Source organism: Myotis myotis, unplaced genomic scaffold (genome assembly GCF_014108235.1).
Source record: "Myotis myotis isolate mMyoMyo1 unplaced genomic scaffold, mMyoMyo1.p scaffold_m19_p_23, whole genome shotgun sequence".
NCBI lineage: Eukaryota > Metazoa > Chordata > Mammalia > Chiroptera > Vespertilionidae > Myotis > Myotis myotis.
The window spans coordinates 6514522-6535249 of record NW_023416328.1 but is presented as its reverse complement, the minus strand read 5'-3'; the positions used below and the strand labels follow the sequence as shown (position 1 = coordinate 6535249).

The following is a 20728-nucleotide window of genomic DNA, read 5'->3' as shown; positions in this document are numbered from 1 at the left end:
CTGTGAGGTCCGAAAGGTTGGCGACCGCTGGTTTCGAGCAGGGGTGGGGAACGTCTGGTCCGTGGAATCATTTGGTCTGGCCCTGCCGAGGCGTTAGGGGTGAGTTAATTAAACATCTGACCAAATGCAGCAGGCTAATTTTTAAGTGGATCAGTTTGTATGGCCTGAGAAAGTTGTTATATATATCCACATGGCCCTTGGCAGATAAAAGGTTCCCTCCTCCTGGGTTAGAGAAACTGGGTAGAACATTCAAAGAGACTCGAGTGGAGAAACACTAAAAGGGTTTCAAGAGAACAAAATCACTGTGTTGAAGTTCAAAGTCATTTTTAAAATGACATAAACATATAGAAGAATAAATATGAATTTTCCACTTTCCAAATTTTACTTGCCCCTAGTTAGCATGTCCAAGAGGTTTAAAAAGGCAGTGGTTGTTAATTAACATTACTGGAAGTATTTGTGAACATATCCCAATCCTTTATCAAAACCTAAAGAATCTTAAAGATATTGGGAGAATTTTAGTTCTAGCAATAGCTGAATAATATTATTCTTATAAATATTTTGTTAAATATTGATACATTTCAAAGTAATATTTATTTTAGTTTTATAAAAGAATTAAAAAATTAAATGAATATTTGCTACAAAAGCTATATTTTTATGTGGGTGAAATGTATTTAATGCCAGGATATGTAAATCACAGAAAATTAAATAACAAAGTTTGAGCACATAACAGGCACTGAAAGACTTATCAAAGATGATTAAAAAGAAAAAAAAGATGTTCACACTACTTTAGCAGTACAGAAATTAATTCTTGTTTATAAAAAAGCCACAGAGACAAGAACAAGCTACAGTGTATCCATGTAACAACAATTAAATAAATAAATAAATAATAAAAGCCACAGAGAGAAGGCCCTTTCCAGCACGCATCCTAATTGTCTGGTGTCCTTTCATCTAATATGTATATTTGCATGATCTCTATAGGACATTGAAATGCATTTAGGTGATCTGTGAGTCAAAACCCAGAGCCTGTATCTTCTTCTTGCTCAACGCCCCTGGCCAGGAGCTGGCCATCAGTAAATAGCAGAAGCAGGTACATGGGGGAGGGGGAGGGCGGACAAACAGACACAGCTTCCCTCTTCTCAAGTCTGTCCATCCGTCAACTCTCCCGCCTCCAAGCACAATGCACAGCGTGTCATCTGGCTCCTGGTCTGGCCCTTCACTGTCCCTGTGTTACTGACAAGAGGCACAATGTTGTGGAAGGCACGACAGAATGAGAGCCCCAAGCTTCAAGTTCTAAGTTACATAAATAAAGGCAAGAAATTGATTGAGTCCGGCCGGTGTGGCTCAGTGGTTGAGCACCGACCTATGAACCAGGAGGTCACGGTTTGATTCCTGGTCAGTGCACATGCCCAGGTTGCGGGCTGGATCCCCAGTAGGGGGCGTGCAGGAGGGAGCCGATCCACGATTCTCTCTCATCACTGATATTTCTATCCCCCTCTCCCTTCCTCTCTCTGAAATGAATAAAAACATATTTAAAAAGAAGAACTAGGTTGAGTGACTAGAAATTATACTGGCTAGTATAATGATCTCCATGGATACAAAGTCCTCCATTCCATCTTTACCTTCTTATTGCTACCATATATGCATAAACATATATACACAGCTGGAATCCCCAAAAGGAAGAAAAATAAACTTTTTTTGGTGGTAAAAAAAAAAAAAAAAAAAAATCAATGAAATTTGTTTTTTTTTTCTAAAGAAATTTGGAAAAGAACAAAGTTGACGGAATTACACAAGCTCACGTCAAAACTGCCTATAAAGCTACAGTAATCGAGCCAATATGGTATTGCCATAAGGACAGACATAAAGACTAATGGGAACAGAACATTTGAAATAAACCCATATGTTCATGGTCAGTCAACTGATTTTCAACAAAGAAAAAATAGTCTTTCAACAGATTGTGCTGGAAAAACTGAATATCCCCAATCTAAAAATATCTGAACCCTTTCTTCACATCGCATACAATAATTGAAAAATTTTTGTGACCCTAGATTTGGTGAATAGTTCTTAAATGTGACGTCAATAGCATACTCCAGCAAATAAAAAATACAGGTAAATTGGGCGTCCTCAATTTTTAAAATTTCTGCTCTTCAAATGATAGATATTTAAGTTTCCCACACTGAGAATTCCATGGAGCTTTAAGAATTGTGAATGTTCAATAAAGCAAAAGCCTATAAAATTAATGTCACTTGGTCCCTAGGCCTCCATTTGCTTATCCAATGTGGTAGCTAAATTTTAACTTGATGGGTTGTGATAGTCCTTCTACCACTAACATCCAACATCAGAGTTTATGGTAACTCTGATGGCTTTGATTTTATGAAGGGCATAATGACAGCCTTGGAAATCCGCTTTCTGTTTCTAAAAGGCATGACGTAACAGGGCATGAGGGTTTACAAATTGTGTATATTACATAATGTTAATTTTTTAAAAGGGATAATAAAAAGTATTAAACAAAGAACTGTGATGTCAATTATGTGTGGAGTGTGGCGGAGAACTTGGTAACAACCCATATCAAACTGAATTTTCTTTAATTACTTCTATTACATCAACCCTTGGCAAATCATACAGCTTTTCATTCACTAAAACAGTCATTAACTTCCAAATTACTTGCAGAATAGACAATCTGATTTAAATTAAACCCTTGAACAGATTAAACCATAATTTATAGATGAAGTAAGCACCAAGCATGTTCCCATAACACATTAAAAAAAATAACTTTTTTACATATTGAAGACACTTTTAAACTAATACTTATTTCAGCACATACCCTATTTCCTACCTGTTCATTTTTCTTCACAATTATATAGTTTGACATGAAGCTAGAATTTTCTAATCATGTCATAAAACACCACCTCTAAAATACTGCAAGTTCATTTAGATCCAAAAATAAAATTAAATTTCTGAATTGTCAATAATAGGCTGTGTCTTAAAAACATGCAACCCAGGCATGTGCCCTGACCGAGAAATCGAACCGTGACCCCCTGGTTCATAGGTCGATGCTTAACCACTGAGCCACACTGGCCGGGCAGTACTCTCTTTATAGTTCCCATAGAGCACCACGCCTCTACTAGATCAGGTGAAGAAAATTAATTATATGCAGAAAGGAAAGAGAAAAGGCACTGCATGTGAGGTGAACTTGGATGATTATCCCTTAAGATTTCAAATTGGATCTCTGCTGTTAAGATGTTAGCTGCTTTTCAATCTTTTCAACAGAGGAACAGTCCAGGTTAATCAGTGGTATGAGTGGTAGGAGAGGATTTCCAAGTCTGAAAGGCTAACTTTTCTCCTTTTGCCTTTTTTTTTTTTTTTAAAGCATCATCATGCCCAGTGGGTGTGGCTCAGTGGCTGAGCAGCAACCTATGAACCAGGAGGTCACGGTCTGAATCCCAGTCAGGGCACATGCCCGGGTTGCAGGCTCCATCCCCGTAGGCCTGAGCCTCGCCCGGAAGAGTCGAGCTGACCCCTCTACTCCTTTAAGTAATCAAATGAGGTAAAGCATCCTTAACAGAGCACAGGGCCTGTGGACCAGGGCTCCGCACTTTGGGCCTGGGGTTGGCCCTCAGGGACGCCCTGAGTGGCTTGGCTCTGCCCTTGGGGTCTGGAAAGCCCCGTGCAAAAGGTGCACTCCCTGTACCAGGAGACGTTCTTATTTCCAGAGGCGGGGACTCAAGGCCAAGGGAAATCGGTACAAACAAACCTTGTTACGCTGACCTTGATCCTCCTGGCCATTTCCCCACAATGCACTGTCCTAGCCCAGGCCCCTCCGCCCTACCAAGTTCTCACAATGGACTACTCTCTGTCTAATCCAACATGTGAGTATTTGGCTCCAAATGCTTTTTGGGTCTTCACTTTTCTTATGAAGGCTCTGAGCACATGTCAAAATGACTAATGACAAGTTGTATACTCTCCTGCAAAATGCATCCATGCAGGGCGCTCATGAAACCCTTGTAATGCATTCTGAGATCCTAATCTTAAAACTCTCTATATTCAGTAGATATTTCAAATATGCTCTAAAATTATAAATACTGATTACGATCTTATATTCAAAGTGTATTCAACCACAACGAATACACATAGTAAAACGTTAAGTCTTTCGAGGGAATATAACACGTAAGAAGTCTAAACGGCCCAGCCGGTGTGGCTCAGTGGTTGAGCATCGCCCTATGAACCAGGAGCTCACAGTTCAATACCCAGTCAGGGCACATGCCTGCGTTGCAGGCTCCATCCCAGTGTGCAGCGTGCAGGAGGCAGCCAATCAATGATTCTCTCATCACTGATGTTCCTCTCTCTCTCTCATTCTCCCTTCCTCTCTGAAATAAATAAAAAAAAAAAAATTTTTTTTTAAAAGGAAGTCTACATGTACTAGCATGGACTAGGTAGAAGGGAGATCAATCGCACAGCCACATGTCTATTGTCATCAAATGGAGACAACATGGCATCCCTCCCATTTTTAAAAACTATCATTAAAATACATTTTCATAGTATGTGCCCAAACATAATCAAACATTTGCAGAGGTGTCCCTAGCCCCTCACCCATTCAAATTATAACACTGAAACTACCTCATAAAGAGAGATATCAAGTGAATCAGATAGTAAGACCTAGTTCATTGCTATTCATGATAGCCTAAAAAGAAGAAAAAAAAGTCTACACATGGCTCAAAATACATTGCTATTGCTGCATATAATTTTACTCAAGACAAGCAAACACAAACACAGACACCAGAAATAAGCTAAGGAGATAAAATCAGGGATAAATGCCTCCAATCTATTAAGCAACAGGTGTGATATAAATAAAAAATTACATGAAAGGCATCAGGAAACCTATGTCCTTCACTGGTGAGTAGGAAGCAGCCAATGCTATCGGCCGTACGGCCTTAACCTCCGAGAGTATATAACGGAAGGAAATGGCCACATTCTACCGCAAAACGTCTTACGTTACAGGAAAAGAGAATAATAGAATACAAAGAACAATGGCTTAACAGGGAATTCTAGTCTCGTGTTACTTAAACATACATCAAAAGGGCTTACAAACAGTGTTATATCCATCCATGCATTTTGATTCTACAATATATCTTTATAAGCCCCATACAGGAAAATTTAAAGTATCATTTTAATGATACATTTTTGAGGTAATCAACAAAAGAGAATCTAATTTCCGAAATATCTGGATATGTGAACCTGACAAAGGTAGAGTGATGAAACACCACTGAGACTAATTACCAATGATAAAAATCTAAAGGAAAGACCATATTCCTATACTATACTGAAAATTCTTGTATTAACTATAGCTTTGCATGTTTGGAGTAAAATTATATGCAGTAATAGTAATGTATTTTGAATAGAAAGTTTTGAAAAGACATTATATGAGGTTAAGAACTTATTTTTTAAACAGACTAACTGCTACACCAGTACCATTTTTGTAAGCAATATTGCACCTCTATGTGAAGGCCAGGACATCAACTACTGACCAGTACAAAACTAATCATGTATTGTGTATTGATCAAGAAATTTCTCTACTTGCAAAACTTTGGAGAAAGTATTCCTTAAATCATAAAGAAATATTATGACCAAGTATAGCAGGCTAATTTTTAAGTTGATAATTGTGTATGGCCTGCGAAGGATGTTATAAATACCCACATGGCTTGGCAGAAAAAAGGTTTCCCACCCCTGGTCTATAGGTATGTCACAATCTAATAGAATGTTCAGTAGGCAAAACTGACCATTAAGCCTAAGATCAAACTTAAATGGTGCTGCTAAATTCTTGTATGGCTTCTTATTAAATCACATCTTATTAATATACATCCGTTCTCTCACTGGAGAATGAGAGAAAACACTATATATCTGCCTTTTTGATACTAAAATGATCACACCGTGCAAATTTCCCCTAAATTCCCGGATATGAAATTCAGAGCTGAACTTCAGAAGTGAAGTAGCTTTTTGTACAAATGTTTCACCAGAGCAGTGATCTGAAGGCCAATGCTCAACTGTGGTAAGTGTAGCTCAAAAACATAAATGCCCCTTCTTATGTTTGCATCCGGGAAAACTGTCACATTTCCCCCCCACATTTCTTAGCTTCACAGTCAAACAAATGGACAATCAAATACTTACAAATCTTTCCAAAGCCCACTGCCTAGACACACAGTGAGAAACATGAATGAAAACAGACTTGTAAGAGAAAAGAGACCGTGTGCCCCCGGCTACGATTACCTGGAGGTAGGAATTGCAGTTGGTTATTAGCTAACCGGAGATGACGCAAAGCTCTCAGGCGACCAATTTCTGGGCAAACAATTTCTAAGGCATTGTCGCTAAGATCCAAACACTGGAGTTTTATAAGGGATCCAATGGCTTCAAGAGAAAAGGAGGGGAAAGGCAAAATCAATTTGACCCAAGCGTTATGCCAGATCTTTAATGCAAGAACTCCAAGTTAAAATATTTGCAGACTTAGTATCACCATCTCACAAGGTACTAATAAAGTTGCTCCCTAAATAATAAAAACATACATGAAACTAAATTTTATGGAGGTGATAAGACTACCTCTATATAAAATATTACTTTAAAAAAAAGCACAAATCAACATTTTTAAAACAATGCAAAATACCGCTTGAATAAAAAAATAAACTCATGAAACAATATATAAGGATGTTTTCAATCTAACCGAAATTCTTAACTGGCTTTACTGAATTTAGAACTTATTATTATTTTGTTATTTACCCAACAACAATATATCTAAAGATAATTTATCTAATCATTATAACCATTTTGGACTCTATTAATGTCATTTAGTCATAATTCTTAACTGGATTTACTAATTGGGGGAAGAGTCTGTGAAACAAATAAATTAAAGATGGTTTATAATTAAAACTCACTAATATACCAACCACAATAGGTTTAAAGACACTATCTGTTCTACTATTAGAAAGGAAAACTTAAACTATAGTCTCTCCTAACTAAAAGTTAGAAGTGTGCTTACTTACCTTCTGGAATCACAACTATGTTATTTGAATGAAGGTACCTGGGGAAAATACCAAAAAACAAAACAAAAAAACACTGTTGTTATTCAGAACTTCTGCTACAGAATAGGTTTGTAAAATGCTCACTTAGAAATACATCAAATATAAAGGGACCAAACTTTCCTTAACGCCCTAAGTACATAACACAAAATATATTGTCATCACAGATAACTAATAATACTTTGAAATATTTTATGCTGGGATTGCAAATATTAAAACTATTTATTGATTTAATTGCTATTTTATTTTTGGGTTTTTTTAAATATGTATTTTTATTTTCTTTTTAGGGCTTTTTTTGTATTTTTGACATTTTCTGTAATAAGCAGGGATTTTTATCTTTTTTTTTTTTTTAATCCTCACCCGAGGATAATTTTTGATTTTTAGAGAGAGTGGAAGACAGAGAAATATCGGTGTGAGAGAAACATATCGATTGGTTGACTCCTGCACGAGTCCTTGACCGGAATCGAACCCAGGACCCTTTGGTCCCCAGGCTGACGCTTTATCCACTGAGCCAAACCAGCTAGGGCTTTAAGTGCTATTTTAAAATAGAAGATACACAAAAGAAAAACTAGAGGTATTTTTTCAACCTCAACTAGTTTCCTACTTTGTTTTAAATTATTCAGGTTTTCAGAGATACAGTTATGGTGTAAAGAAAAGTCGGCATTTATGTGTACAGGAAAATGCAACTTTTCGTTTCTAAAGGATAACGGCACAAAATAATCAAACCAGAGATATTTCCAGTCAGCAAGCATGCTTACTGAGAACCAAGAATTCTGGAGAGATTACATACTCATCATTAGTAGTATCTGTAGAAATACGCAACTGTCAAGGCACAGAATTTATTTTACAGCAAAATGAATTTCATAAACAAGGATCAAATTCTTTTCATAAAAAAGAAAAAAAGTTCCAGGCTGACAAATCCAGGCGAAGTGCCTGCAGCGCCCTCTGGTGGAGATTTTATACAATCAGAAGCAGCCCACTAACATCGGAGTAAAATAAGGACCACTGGAGATCATACAGTAATAATTTTTAAAATAAATTTATATCATTGATTTTGAGACAAGAAAACTAGACTTTTGAAAACTTTATTTTCAAACCTATCCTTTTATTTATTGTACCCCACTAACCAATCTTCATAAAATCTTTAAAAAATAGAATTTCAAAATATTCTTCTCCATTTTAAAGTCTAATATCAAGTGTGACACAGAATAAGAAAGATAGAAAATAAACTTAAGAAGATTATTCTATGCTGGACTAAATTAATTTTGAAGTAGGTATTAGCCTGCTGGGTCTAACACAATTTAAATAATAATTACACGATTCCATGTTCCTTATTTTGTGTAGATAAAATGATTCCACATTTTATTTTTTCTTAAAAATTTATTTGTACTGATTTCAGAGAGGAAGGAGGAGGGAGAAAGAGCTAGAAATATCAATGATGAGAGAGAAACACTGATGGGCTGCCTCCTACACACCCCCTACTGGGGATCCAGCCCGCATCATTGATGTTTCTCTCTCTCTCCCTTTTCCTTCCTCTCTAAAATCAATAAAAATATATTAAAAAAAAAAAAAATGCTGTTAGAGTGGATCAGAGAGCAGGCTCTGCGCCTTCTTTAGAGCCATGTGATCAGAATGACTGACCTCGCTTTCTGTCTATAGCAGATGGCAATAGCACCAATTAGAACACAGAGATGTAAGAGATAAATGAATCAGCGTATACAAAGCTCTCTGAATAGAGTTCAATGAATGCTATTGTTATTGTCGCGGGAATTATTATTATATCGTGAGTCATTTGTAATCATAAGCTTGAAAGTCCAGAGAAGTTGAAATGGTGTTTTCGATGTGACTAAGTGTTCATCATGTTCATAACACAGGGACTCTCATTCATTGCTGGTGGGAGCGCAAGCTAGCACGGCCACTTTGGGAAATGGTGTGGCAGGGTGTGTTTTGTTTAATAAAAATTAAGTATAGACTTTACTTAACAGTAACATGCCAATGCCAGTTTTTTTGTTCTGACACATGTACCATGGAATTGGGAGATGTTAACAATGGGAGAAACTGGTTGAAAGGTACAGTGGGCCTGGCCGGCGTGGCTCAGGGGTTGAGCATCTACCTATGAACCAAGAGGGCACCAGTTCGATTCTTGGTCGGGGCACATGCCTGGGTTGTAGGCTCCATCCCCGGTGGGGGGCGTGCAGGAGGCAGCTGCTTAATGAATTTTCTCTCTCATTTCTATCACTCTTTCCATCTCCCTTCCCCTCTCTCTCAAAATCAATAAAAACAGGTTTTAAAAAAATAAATAAAACAAAGCATGGAGGATGCAGGTAAGGAGGCTTTTGCCATACATTTTAAATCTTTTATAGTGTTTCACTGTTTGTATCAAGTATCACATGGAGTAGTGGTAACAATAATAAATGCTGCCAGTTACATGGACTATCCGGAATGATTCTGTGACAAAGATGCTGCAACCAGAAAAACTGAACTTTTCAGCATCTTCACCACCTTGAAGTGAGATATTGAAAACACAACTTTAAATGGTTAAAATACTTTAAAAGACTTTTGGGCTTAACGGAACCAGAGGTCTACCATGTTCATGATACTAATAAGTTAATACATGAACATTATATTTCCTACTATTTCAAATAACTTAAAATTATTTTTATCCCTGTTTAAAAAAAAATTTGAATAAACATACTCACAGTTCCACCAGGTTTGGGAGTTTCTGAGCAAGGTTTTCTGGCTGAAAATGAAAAACTCAGAATTAAATTTTATTTTTGAAAAATGTATAAACGTCTCTAAATAGCTTACGCACAAACCAGTATCTTTTCGAGGGCCCTGATCAGGGCGCACGTGGGCGTCAATGTATCTCTCTCACATCGATGTTTCTCTCCCTCTCTCTCCCCCGCCCTCCACCCCTTCCACTCTCTCTAAAAAAAAAAAATCAATGGAAAAAATATTCTCGGGTGAGGATTAGCAACCACCACCACAAAAAAGGAAGTGACATTGTTAATGTCTTACTGGGATTCTGATCTATTCAAATACTTAACACAGTATCCCAAGCTGCTTCCATCCATCCATCCTCGCCCTTTTATGGTGACCAAACAGCGCTGTGTGTGAACACTGTTCCGAAGTCAGTGAGGCATTTACCGAGAACCCTTGATAAAACCAAGGGTTTTGATAAACCCTTGATAAAACCACCTTTAGCCGAAACCGATTTGGCTCAGTGGATAGAGCGTCGGCCTGCGGACTGAAAGGTCCCGGGTTCGATTCCGGTCAAGGGCATGTACCTGGGTAGCGGGCACATCCCCAATAGGAGATGTGCAGAAGGCAGCTGATTGATGTTTCTCTCTCATCGATGTTTCTAACTCTCTATCTCTCTCCCTTCCTCTCTGTAAAGAATCAATAAAATATATTTAAAACAAAAAAAGCACACACAAACAAACCACCTTTAGCTTTTAAATGCCAAGAGCTGTGATTCCGTCCCTCAGGTTCTGCTGTCACTGTCTGCCATGAGGCCCTTCATGACAAGTCTTTTCTCCGGTGTTCCTCCTGGGTCTGTCCCAGCCCCCAAAATGTTTCTATTCGCACCGTTATCTTCCCTAAGAAGAGGAATATACACCTCCATGTATTGGCACCCAACAAAGAATCCTAGAAAAACTAGAGAACTTGTCCAGAAAGCAAGCAATGCTGACTCTCATCTAGGTCTGCCTGCTGTAATAGCAACATCTGACCTGGCTAACTCACAGGACCGGTGGTCATTTATTTTTTCCAGGTGCCCACCTGGCTCCTGCACATCCATTCTAATCTTTCCTTGACAAGCTAGTCGGGTTGTTGTTGTTTTATTTTGAGTCACAAAGCTACACACACACAACTGAGTACTGAATACAGTTTTTGCTGCCACCTGCATCGCTGTGTCTTTATTAACAAGTAAGTGCGTTGGGCTTTTATCTTTAAATAAGCACAGTGACCGTGGAAAATTGCAATTTATTACAACACTGGGATTTGGGGGGAAAAACTCCACTTATTAGACTCCGCCCCAAAAGCCTGGTAAGCAAGCAGTCTGTTGCCTAGGCTGTGGCTGACACCTACTGGTGTCCTACAATACAGTTCTCTGTTTCCTACCGGCACGTGCTAGCGATATAGCCAAGGAATGAGGGGAAAGTTATACATTTTAATTCTTATGTGTCCATGGGGTTTACATAAAGTCAGAGACTTGATAACTATAAATTGATAACTAAAAGAGCAAAGGGTGGTGGGCGGGTTCGAGTCCCAGTCAGGGCACATGCAGGAGGCAACAAATCGATGTCTCTCTCTCTCTCTCTCTCTCTCTCTCTCTCTCTCTCTCTCTCTCTGCCTTCCTCCCTGAAAATCAATTTTAAAAAGCTGTAATTATTCTTTGGGTTGCTAAACTCTGATGCTGGATTATGGATGCCACACAAAATAGTTTATCTTGATCCATAGAATTTATACTAAAAAAACCTATTTTAAAAATCTAACTATGCCCTCAAAATAACATACATACCAATATGCTAACTGCTATAAATGAAAGATACATATCGATTTACTTCCAGAAACAGCAAACACAAGCAAATTTTATAATGCTTTCTGCTCCTTGTAGGTATTTTATATAGATCAAGAAAACTTTTAGAGGAAAACAGTCCATTATATGAAGCCAATAAGATATACGTTCAGATATTTAGCAAAGTCCAATACAGAGAAGGGAATGAAGAATGGATCAATTCACACAAAAAAAGACACTATAAATGATCTAAAATGAATAAGAACTCGAATTCATATAAAGCAAATCCATTTAAAACGCAGACCAAATTTCTTAATAAATAGTGAGAATGAAAAATCTGATTTGAACATTCTCTTGAAAATAATTATAAATAGTTTTCTAAAATCTTCTATGTCATAAAATTTAGGTTATAATGATAACTATGTGCTTATTCCTAGAACATAAAAAGAGTGAATCAGATGTTGCTTTTGGGGCAAAACTTTTTCCGACAAAGGGGATGACAGCCGGATTCAAAATCATTAATGATCACAGTGCAATCATAAAAAAGGTTTTTTGTTTTTTCAAAACACTCAAAGGGCTACATCAGGCTTCCCAAACGCCCATCTTAATATTTTAATCTTCAAATCATTCTTTTTTAAACGTCATTTTTGTTGGTCTTTCTCTTCTTTACTTTTTTAAAAATATTCTTTTATTGATTTTCGAGAGAGGAAGGGAGAAGGAGAGAGAGACAGAAACATCAATGACGAGAATCATGGATCGGATGCCTCCTGCAAGCCCCCTACTGGGGATGGAGCCCACAACTGGGGCATGTATCCTGACGGGGAATCAAACCGTGACCTCCTGGTTCCTAGGTGGAGGCTCAGCCACTGACCCACACCAGCTGGACTCTTCTTTACATTTTAATTGGTCCATTCAATATTGTAACATCCAAAAGATCATCTAGGAAGCTTAACGCACACACAAAAAAGGCACAGGCCAAGACACAGGCACAGGCTAAGCAAAGAGGGGTTTTGAATGGGGGCAGTTTGGTAAGTGGAACATTTGTGAATATTTTGCTTCCCGACACGGCTCCTCCTGTCACCACACAACTGCGGGGTCCTGAGTAACACATTCTCAGCTCATGTGGACCCTCTGGATGTGGATTTATAGCACCTGCTCACACAATAAGAGAGGACACCCATTTCAGTCTGACGGTCTTAAGACAGGGAAAGTGCACCGTGGTCAGGAACACGTTCTAAAGGGTTTTATTTTATTTTATTTTTTAAAGAACGCAATAGAATACTGTACCAAGGTGGTCAGCGAGTTCCTTTTCATATAGAGTCTCTCCAGGAACTGGAGCCCTTCGCCTTTGAGTAACTCCAGCGGGAAGTGGTCGAGATTCCTGTAGTTCAAGAACAAGTTCTTGTGCTTCTCCAGCCTGGCCACCGAGATGGTCTTGCCGAGCTCGGACGCCATGGCTGAGCAGATCCCATCGGGCACGCGGCAGCCCTACATCCTGTCAGAATCGGTCCATCTCTGAGGAGGAGAAAGACCAGCGAGTGATTATAAAACCGCTGACAGCACTGCCAGGCAAGCCCGTTAAGCACACGCAGCCACTGCAGATACTAAAAAGGAGAGTCATGCATTGAATCCCCATAGTCTGCTCTCATAACAACTAAATTTGTCAGGCGTATTTAGAAGATTAAATTAATAACCATTTCATAAAAATACATCCCCTACTTAGGAAATATTTATTACTCAGTAGAAATAGTCCTAATTGAAAAAACACACACACAGTCTTGAAATTGAGATCGGAATCCCTAAGACAACAGGAGACTGGTTTCTCAACGGGCAACCAAAGACACAAGTTAAAAATCAGATACAGCCCGGGCCGGTGTGGTTCAGTGGATACAGCGTCAGCCTGCGGACGGAAGGGTCCCGGGTTCGATTCCGATCAAGGGCATGTACCTCGGTTGCGGGCTCCATCCCCAGTAGGGGGTGTGCAGGAGGCAGCTGATCGATGTTTCTAACTCTCTATCCCTCTCCCTTCCTCTCTGTAAAAAATCAATAAAATATATATTTTTTTAAAAATCGGATACGGCAAATCCTCATTTTTGTACCTAGCTAAGGTATTTCAAGAATATTTAAATATGTATATAGAATATAGCTACATCAGCCCGGCTGCTGAGGCTCAGAGGTTGAGCTTCGACCTAAGAACCAGGGGGTCAGGGTTCGATTCCCGGTCAAGGGCACATGCCCGGGTTGCGGGCCCCATCCCCAGTAGGGGGCGCGCAGGAGGCAGCCGATCCACGATTCTCTCTCATCGTGGATGTTTCTCTCTCTCCCTTCCTCTCTGACATCAATAAAATTCATATAAAAATAAAAACTTATATTAAAAATTTAAAAAAATAATAATGCAAACAGTTTTCCAATGTGCATTCCTCGGCCACATACCTCCCTTACCTGGGTACTTTTTTCTTACGCCAAGTCCCTTCACTACCTCTTACGGACAGTTAAAAGTAAACGACAAGGGGCATAACTAATACTTTCAACAATAAATATTTATTAAAAAAAGAGAGAGACTGGATGGCAAATAAAAAGAAAAGAAAAAGGAAACGACAGCCTCAGCATTCACCGCACACAACTGCACCTCCACACGAGTTTTCTTGACAGGTAAACACCACCCCACGTTCGTGTGTTGTGCTTTTGTTTTGTTTATTTTTTCTTAAAGAAACAAAACCTCCCATTTTAAGAATATTTCGCCCATTGGAGGCAGGGTGCCTTCAAGGCAAGGAAGGAGCCCCTGAGACTGGCTTCGTTACTTCCTTGAGAAATGCCACTCCGACGCCCCGACACGGGACATTGCAGCGTAGAAAACGGCACATGAAAAGCATCTGTCAAAGGTCATTTTCCTCCGACGCCCCGATCAAGTCCCAGGTGCAGACAGGTGCTTCGCGGGCCCAGGCCCCGGGCCCCCAGGGACGAGGAGGGCCCGGCTGGGCCCGCTCGCCCCGCGACCCACCCCCGCGGCCCGGACGCTGTGGCCGGACCCAGCCTGCGAGGCGGAGGCCGGGACAGAGGGCCTCGCCGCTCCCGTCACCTGAGACTCGGAGGCGCCACACTCACCTGGGCGCCGGCGGAGAGAGCGCTCCCGGGCGCAGGCTGAGCTGGGACGGCAACCGTGGGGCGCCGGGCGGGGCGGGGCGCCGGGGAGGGGGCGGGGCCAGGCGGTGAGGGGCGGGGCCCTCCCTACCGAGAGCTGGGAAAGCGGGAATGGCGCAGGAGGACGGAATCTCGCGATAATTGCCCCCTGTTCTCGCGGTCTCACGATAGGTGGGACGAGACGCTCGTTTTCCAAGCCATGTGGCCATTGGTCGAGAGCAGCGCTTCCGGCCTACTGGACCCGCCCACCTCCGACCCTCGCTTCCGGCTCCGGCTCCGGCTCCGGCTCCGGCTCCTGGCTTGCTGTCAGGAAGGAGTAGTTTTTTGCTTTTACGGCGTGAGGGTGTGATTTGTCCCGCTCCAACCTCAGAGGCCGCCGGTAACTACTCTGCGCTCTCGTTCGTGCGTCCATTCAGGCATCCGTGCACGCATTGAATGTATACGTTGAGGGATTACAACAATGATTGATGCCGGGCGCTTGTTGGGTTCCAGGCGGCGTGCTGAGAGCTGCGCATAGTTTACCTCTTTTAACCCTCACAGCAATCCCATGGCACAGGTACCATGATTCTACCCCTTTGATGGGTGAAAAACGGAGGCCGGGTGGGATTCGGCACCGTGGCCAAGGTTAGGGAGCAAGCCGTGAGCCTGGGCGCCGGGTTTTAAGGGCCCGGCGGTGCGCGCTGATAGGTTCCTGCCAGAGAGGAGGCGGTGACCTGGTCTCTGAAACACCTGTTGTGAGGAAGGATCGCTAGAAAAGACAGTGACAGCTTAGTCATTTAAATATTGAGGCGGTTCCTAGCGTGGCTGAATGGCTGTGCATAAATATTCCTTCAATGTCTATATCAGGGAATAAGGACAGCAAAGGAAGAGAGCTTTATGTTGGTTAAAAAAGAAAAAGAAAAGAAAAATCCAAGCATTTTTAGGGAACTTTTAAAAAAAACCATACGAATATTTTAAATACCTTGTTTGGTAACATGGCCATTTTTTATTTTTTTAATATATTTTTATTGCTTTCAGAGAGGAAGGGAGAGGGGGAGAGAGAGAGAGGAACATCAATGATGGGAGAGAATCATGGATCGGCTGCCTCCTGCACACCCCACACCTGGGGATGGAGTCCGCAGCCCTGGCAGGGACCCCGATCGGGAATCCAGCCGTGACCTCCTGGTTCACAGGTCGAGGCTCAACCACTGAGCCACACAGGCTGGGCGAGAATGCTCCTGTGTTCAAAGAAGTCCTGAATATAGTGTTGAAATCTACCTGGAGCCTACCCTCAGTTTCTAGGGAAAAAGTCGATATGAAAAAGATCACCTAACACCTCTCTCTCTTTTTTTTCTTTATTTAAAAACCAGAGGATAATGCCTATAAAACTATGCAAGAATCACAGGAAACCCACATATCCAAGTACTTAGACGAAATTGTGGCTGCTGTCAGCGTCACGCCGAGAAAGAAGTTCGCCAGCAGGCTGCCTCATTCGGTCCTTTTCCAGCCTCCGCGAGAGCAACTCCAGCTCTGCGAAGAGAAAGCAAAGTTCTACTCCAGCCGGCACGAGGTGAGGAGCCTTCCTTCTCCATCCCTGTGCCTGGGCCATTGAGAAGGGCAATGGCTTAGGTGACGTTCCCAAGAAAATGTGTATGTATGGACATGCACAATGGAATATCATTCAGCCATAAAAAGAAGGAGATTCTGCCCTGGCCAGTGTGGCTCAGTAGTTGAACATCGACCTATGAGCCAGAGGGCCACTGTTTGATTCGCAGTCAGGGCACATGCCCCTGTTGCGGGCTTGATCCCCGATCCCCAGGAGGGGGTGTGCAGGAGGCAGCCGACTGATGATTATCTCTTACTAGAGGCCTGATGCACGAAATCTGTGCAAGGGGCTCGGCCCTCGCAGCCCCGGCTTCATCAGAAGGTCGTCCGGAAGGATGTCCGGAAGGACGTCTGGAAGGTCGTTGGGCTGTCTGGTCTAATTAGCATATTTGCTTTTATTATAGATTGATGTTTCTACCTCTCTCTCCCTCTTCTTTCCTCTCTAAAATCCATAAAAATGTATTAAAAAAAATTTTTTTTAATAGTAAGCCTGTGCCTGTTTTCTTTTCCTTACAGTATAAGCAGGCGATCCAGGAGCTCGTACGCTGCGTAGCATTGACCAGGATCTGCTATGGCAGCTGCCATTGGAAACTAGCAGAGGCGTATGTTAATCTGGCTCAAGGCTACCTCCAGCTGAAAGGTGAGCTCAGCTCAGACCCAGGAGGCTCAGTTGGTTGGATTCTGCTTTTTTCCCCCAAATTGGACTAACATGTAACTGCAAGGATTAAACTACCCTGATCATTCTCCTCTGCACACATGGGGAAGCCATCTCCCTTCACAAAGAGTCAATAAGATTTTTTATATATAATGTATAAAAAAAGAGCAGGAAGATTTGTGCCCTTATTGTTTTATTTTTTAGGGTCTTAAAAGTGGGGTTCTTGGGCCCAGCTGGCATGGCTCAGTGGTTGAGCATTGACCTATGAACCAAGAGGTCACAGTTTGATTCCCGGTCCAGGGCACATGCACAGGTTGCAGGCTCAATCCCAAGTGTGGGGTGTGTAGGAGGCAGCCGATCCATGATTCTCTCTCATCATTGATGTTTCTTTCTCTGCTTCTCCCTTTCTCTCTGGAATCAATAAAAATATATTTTAGAAAACTAGATAAATAAGAAGACCATTTTTGGGGAGAAATGATCTTATCTTGACTACAAGGAGGGTATGTGTGGAAATTTCATCTTCTATACTAAGTATAAAACACTTTGGTTGCTACAGTCATGACAGTATTTCCTGCTGCCCCAGTACCTCTCCCTTGACAGTAAGTAGATCAAGGAGACCTCATTGGATTCCCTGACCTTAAATGACTGACGATATTCTTGCCCACTGAGATGATAGAGAAATTGAGACTTCCTCTTCTTTGTTCCCAGGAACGTCTCTGCAGGCCAAACACCATGCAGAGAAAGCCAGAGAAATCCTCACCAACTCCATCGTGCCTTCCTGTGATGACAACACGGCTGTTTTCAGGTGTTCCGTGGAGCTATTCCATACCCTGGGGAGAGCCCTACTCTCCCTTCAAAAGTATCCTTTTGGCCCTTTTCAGTGTGGCTCCGTGGGTAGAGCATTGGCCTGCGGACCAAAGGGTCTCGGGTTGGCTTCTGGTCAAGGCCATGTACCTCGGTTGCAGGCTCGATCCCAGGCCGCAGTTGGAGCTTGTGCAGGAGGCAACCAAACAATGTGTCTCTCTTATATCAATGTTTCTCTCTCTCTCTCTCTGTCTCTCCCCATCCCTTTCACTCTCTCTCAAAAAAAAAAAAAAAAAAAATCAGTGGAAAATATCCTAGTGTGAGGATTAACAAAAATAAAAAAAGTATTCTTTGGCCTCTACTTACAAAGAGACATACTGTTCATGTTCCTTATATATAACTAGAAGCCCAGTGCATGAAATTCATGCACAGGTAGGGTCCCTAGCGGTTGCTGGGTGCCAGCTGCCGGCTGGGACCTCCCTTTCCCCAGCTGCCTGCTGCCACCACCACTGGCCAGGGCCTCCCTTTCCGCAGTTGGCCGGCCGGCCCCGCCCCTGGTCGAACTCCCGGTCGAGGGGACAATTTGCATATTAGGCTTTTATTATATAGGATTCTCAAAGCTGACACGTGACCCGGGAAGGGTGATGGGAAGTGTAGAGAGTCCAGGATGTCCAGGAACTAGGGTCCCGGAATCCAGAACCAAGGGTCACGTTTCCTGAACGCAGCTCAGATTCAAGGAGGCCGCAGAGAACTTGGCGAAAGCAGAGAGGCTTTCACAGGAGCTGCTGCGATGTGGAAGGATCGTGAAGGAAGAGTGGATAGAAACCCAGGCTCGGATCAAGCTGTCATTCGCGCGGTAGGTTTCCAGGGCAGGACTTTTCGTGAGCATGACGGCTGGCGGTTCTTTGCCGGAAGACTCTGTCTCCAGACAGGAAGTTTCTTATTTTTAAAACCTGCCTTTATTGACTTCAGAGAGGAAGAGAGAGTGAGTGAGAGAGAAATATCAATGATGAGAGAGATTCATTGATCAGCTGCCTCCTGCATGCCCCCTCCTGGGGATCCAGTTTTTAGCATCTATACTTAATGTATAAATTACCCTTTAAGCCAATGATTATTCACGTGATCTGTGTTTTAGTTTGAAGATACGTGAGATTTTTTTTTTTTTCTGGGTGTTTGGGTGCTATTCCTGTCTAATTTTATGGTATTATAGACAGAAACATATTTGTATGGTATGGACTCTGCAATTTACTGAAACTTTCTTTGGGATCTAGTCCAGGGCCAAGTTTCGGGAAGGTTGCCAGGGAGCTACAAGGGAAATTGTGTTCTTTAATTGCCGTGTGTAAGGTTGCAATAAGTCTGCCTTAGGGGTGACTCAAATTCACATTTTTGTTTTATCTTTTGCGACTTTGATGTATTAGTTTTGAAGGTAAGCGCACTTGAATTTTGATGCACAATTATTGGGCTGTTTAGCGCTGTCCATGGTTCTGCCAGTCATTGTTTTATGCAGTCTGGTATGTTCTGTTGGGTGGGAGGTTAAAATAGCAGCATATCTTATTTATTATTTTTATTTATTGACTTGAGAGAGAGAGATTGGTGAATTTCAGAGGGAAGGTGGGTGGGTGGGGAGAGACTATCGGGGAACTTATATGCATATATGCATAACCCATGGACACAGACAATAGTGTGGTGAAGGCCTGGGAGGGGGGGGCCGGGATGAATGGGGAGGTCAGTGGAGGCAAAAAGGGGGGGACATCTGTAATATTTTCAACAATAAAGGTAAATTTGAAACACTAACAAAAAAAATACTTAAAAAATAAGCTGATGGCTGCCTCTGGCAGGAAGGTAGAATAGATCAAATTGTGATATGTTCACCCAAAGAAAATGATGAGAGCGTTCCTATGCTTAACGTCAGGAGTGACTCTCACAAGCAGTGTTTGTGTAAGAAGCCAGACCCCCAACGAATTCATCATACCGTCTGATCCCATGTTTGTAACAGGAGATGGTAGTGGTTGCAAAAGGCTGCTAGCCCAGAATTGCTCCCTGCCCAGAAGTAGGCATTCTCTCGTGCCCTGTAAGACAGAAAGTATGCAGGTCAGAGGCCCCGGATCTGATGTTTGTCGCCCTCTGTTGAGATCTGACTAATGTTACTTGTGCTTCATGTTGAACAACGTTGCTGCAAAGTCAAGTATAAATGCCTCCCTCCACCCAGAATCCAGCACCTCCTCTCCGAGTGCTCTCCAGACTAGCGGTACCAAGTGTCGCCAGCAGGTGGCGTGCCTTGTACGCATCTGTCCTGAATGCCCCTGAGTCCCCTTTCTCAGCTGTCCTACAGTTAGTTACCTTGTCTTTAGGGGAGTCGTTTTAAACTTCGCTACTTCCTTTTCCATCCTGAACCTTCACCTTGACCCAGTTACTGGAACTCGCGTGTTTCAACTGACGGTTTTCATTTAATCCCTCGGCTTTGTTTCCTGACCGAAGTGTAACTGTTTTGCCCACACTGATCTGCTCTAGAAAGCAGTGAGGCTGTGCCCTGGCCGGCCGGTGTAGCTCAGTGGTTAGAGTGTTGGCCTGTGCACCAAAGGGTGATGGGTTCCATTCCCATCAAGGGCATGTGCCTTGATGGTTGCAGGTTTGATCCCCGTGCGGGAGGCAGCCAGCCAATCAATGTGTCTCTCTCACATCGGTGTTTCTCTGTGTCTCTATGCTCTCCCCAACCCCCTAGTCTTCCACTCTCTCTAAACATCAATGGAAAAAATATCCCGGGGTGAGGCTAAAACAAGGAAGAAAGCAAAGGAGGCTTTGGTTTGTGCGTTTCTGTAGCTACAGTCCCAACCACAAGGGCCAGGTCCTGGAGGTGGAAGGCCGGGATAATCCCTCAGGCAGCTCTCACGGGATTTGTGTTTCTCTTAAAAGGGTATCTTTGAGGTGCATCCACCTCCTCCATCGGCCTCGCCTTTTATG

At 42.1% G+C, this 20728-nt stretch overlaps 2 protein-coding genes across 6 annotated transcripts in view; one reads left to right on the top strand and one right to left on the bottom strand.

The window, feature by feature from the left end:
* LRRC28 (leucine rich repeat containing 28) overlaps window positions 1-14783 on the bottom strand; it is a 40652-nt gene extending 25869 nt beyond the window's left edge. For both annotated transcript variants that reach the window (XM_036355724.1, XM_036355725.1), the window contains exons 1-5: window positions 14689-14783; window positions 12871-13098; window positions 9764-9804; window positions 7029-7066; window positions 6262-6399 (exon numbers count right to left, since the gene is read on the bottom strand). In XM_036355724.1, coding sequence (XP_036211617.1) covers window positions 6262-6399; window positions 7029-7066; window positions 9764-9804; window positions 12871-13038 — 385 coding nt within the window. In that variant the 5' untranslated portion in view covers window positions 13039-13098; window positions 14689-14783. The remainder of the gene's footprint in view (window positions 1-6261; window positions 6400-7028; window positions 7067-9763; window positions 9805-12870; window positions 13099-14688) is intronic.
* Window positions 14784-14959: 176 nt separating this feature from the next.
* TTC23 (tetratricopeptide repeat domain 23) overlaps window positions 14960-20728 on the top strand; it is a 28329-nt gene continuing 22560 nt past the window's right edge. The window contains exons 1-5 of one of the 4 annotated variants that reach the window (XM_036355686.1): window positions 14960-15103; window positions 16074-16273; window positions 16825-16948; window positions 17672-17822; window positions 18498-18623. In XM_036355686.1, the coding sequence (XP_036211579.1) occupies window positions 16094-16273; window positions 16825-16948; window positions 17672-17822; window positions 18498-18623 (581 nt within the window). In that variant the 5' untranslated portion in view covers window positions 14960-15103; window positions 16074-16093. Of the gene's footprint in view, window positions 15281-16073; window positions 16274-16824; window positions 16949-17671; window positions 17823-18497; window positions 18624-20728 lie in introns of all 4 variants that reach the window. The other 3 variants (XM_036355688.1, XM_036355685.1, XM_036355687.1) reach the window with 3 other exon arrangements.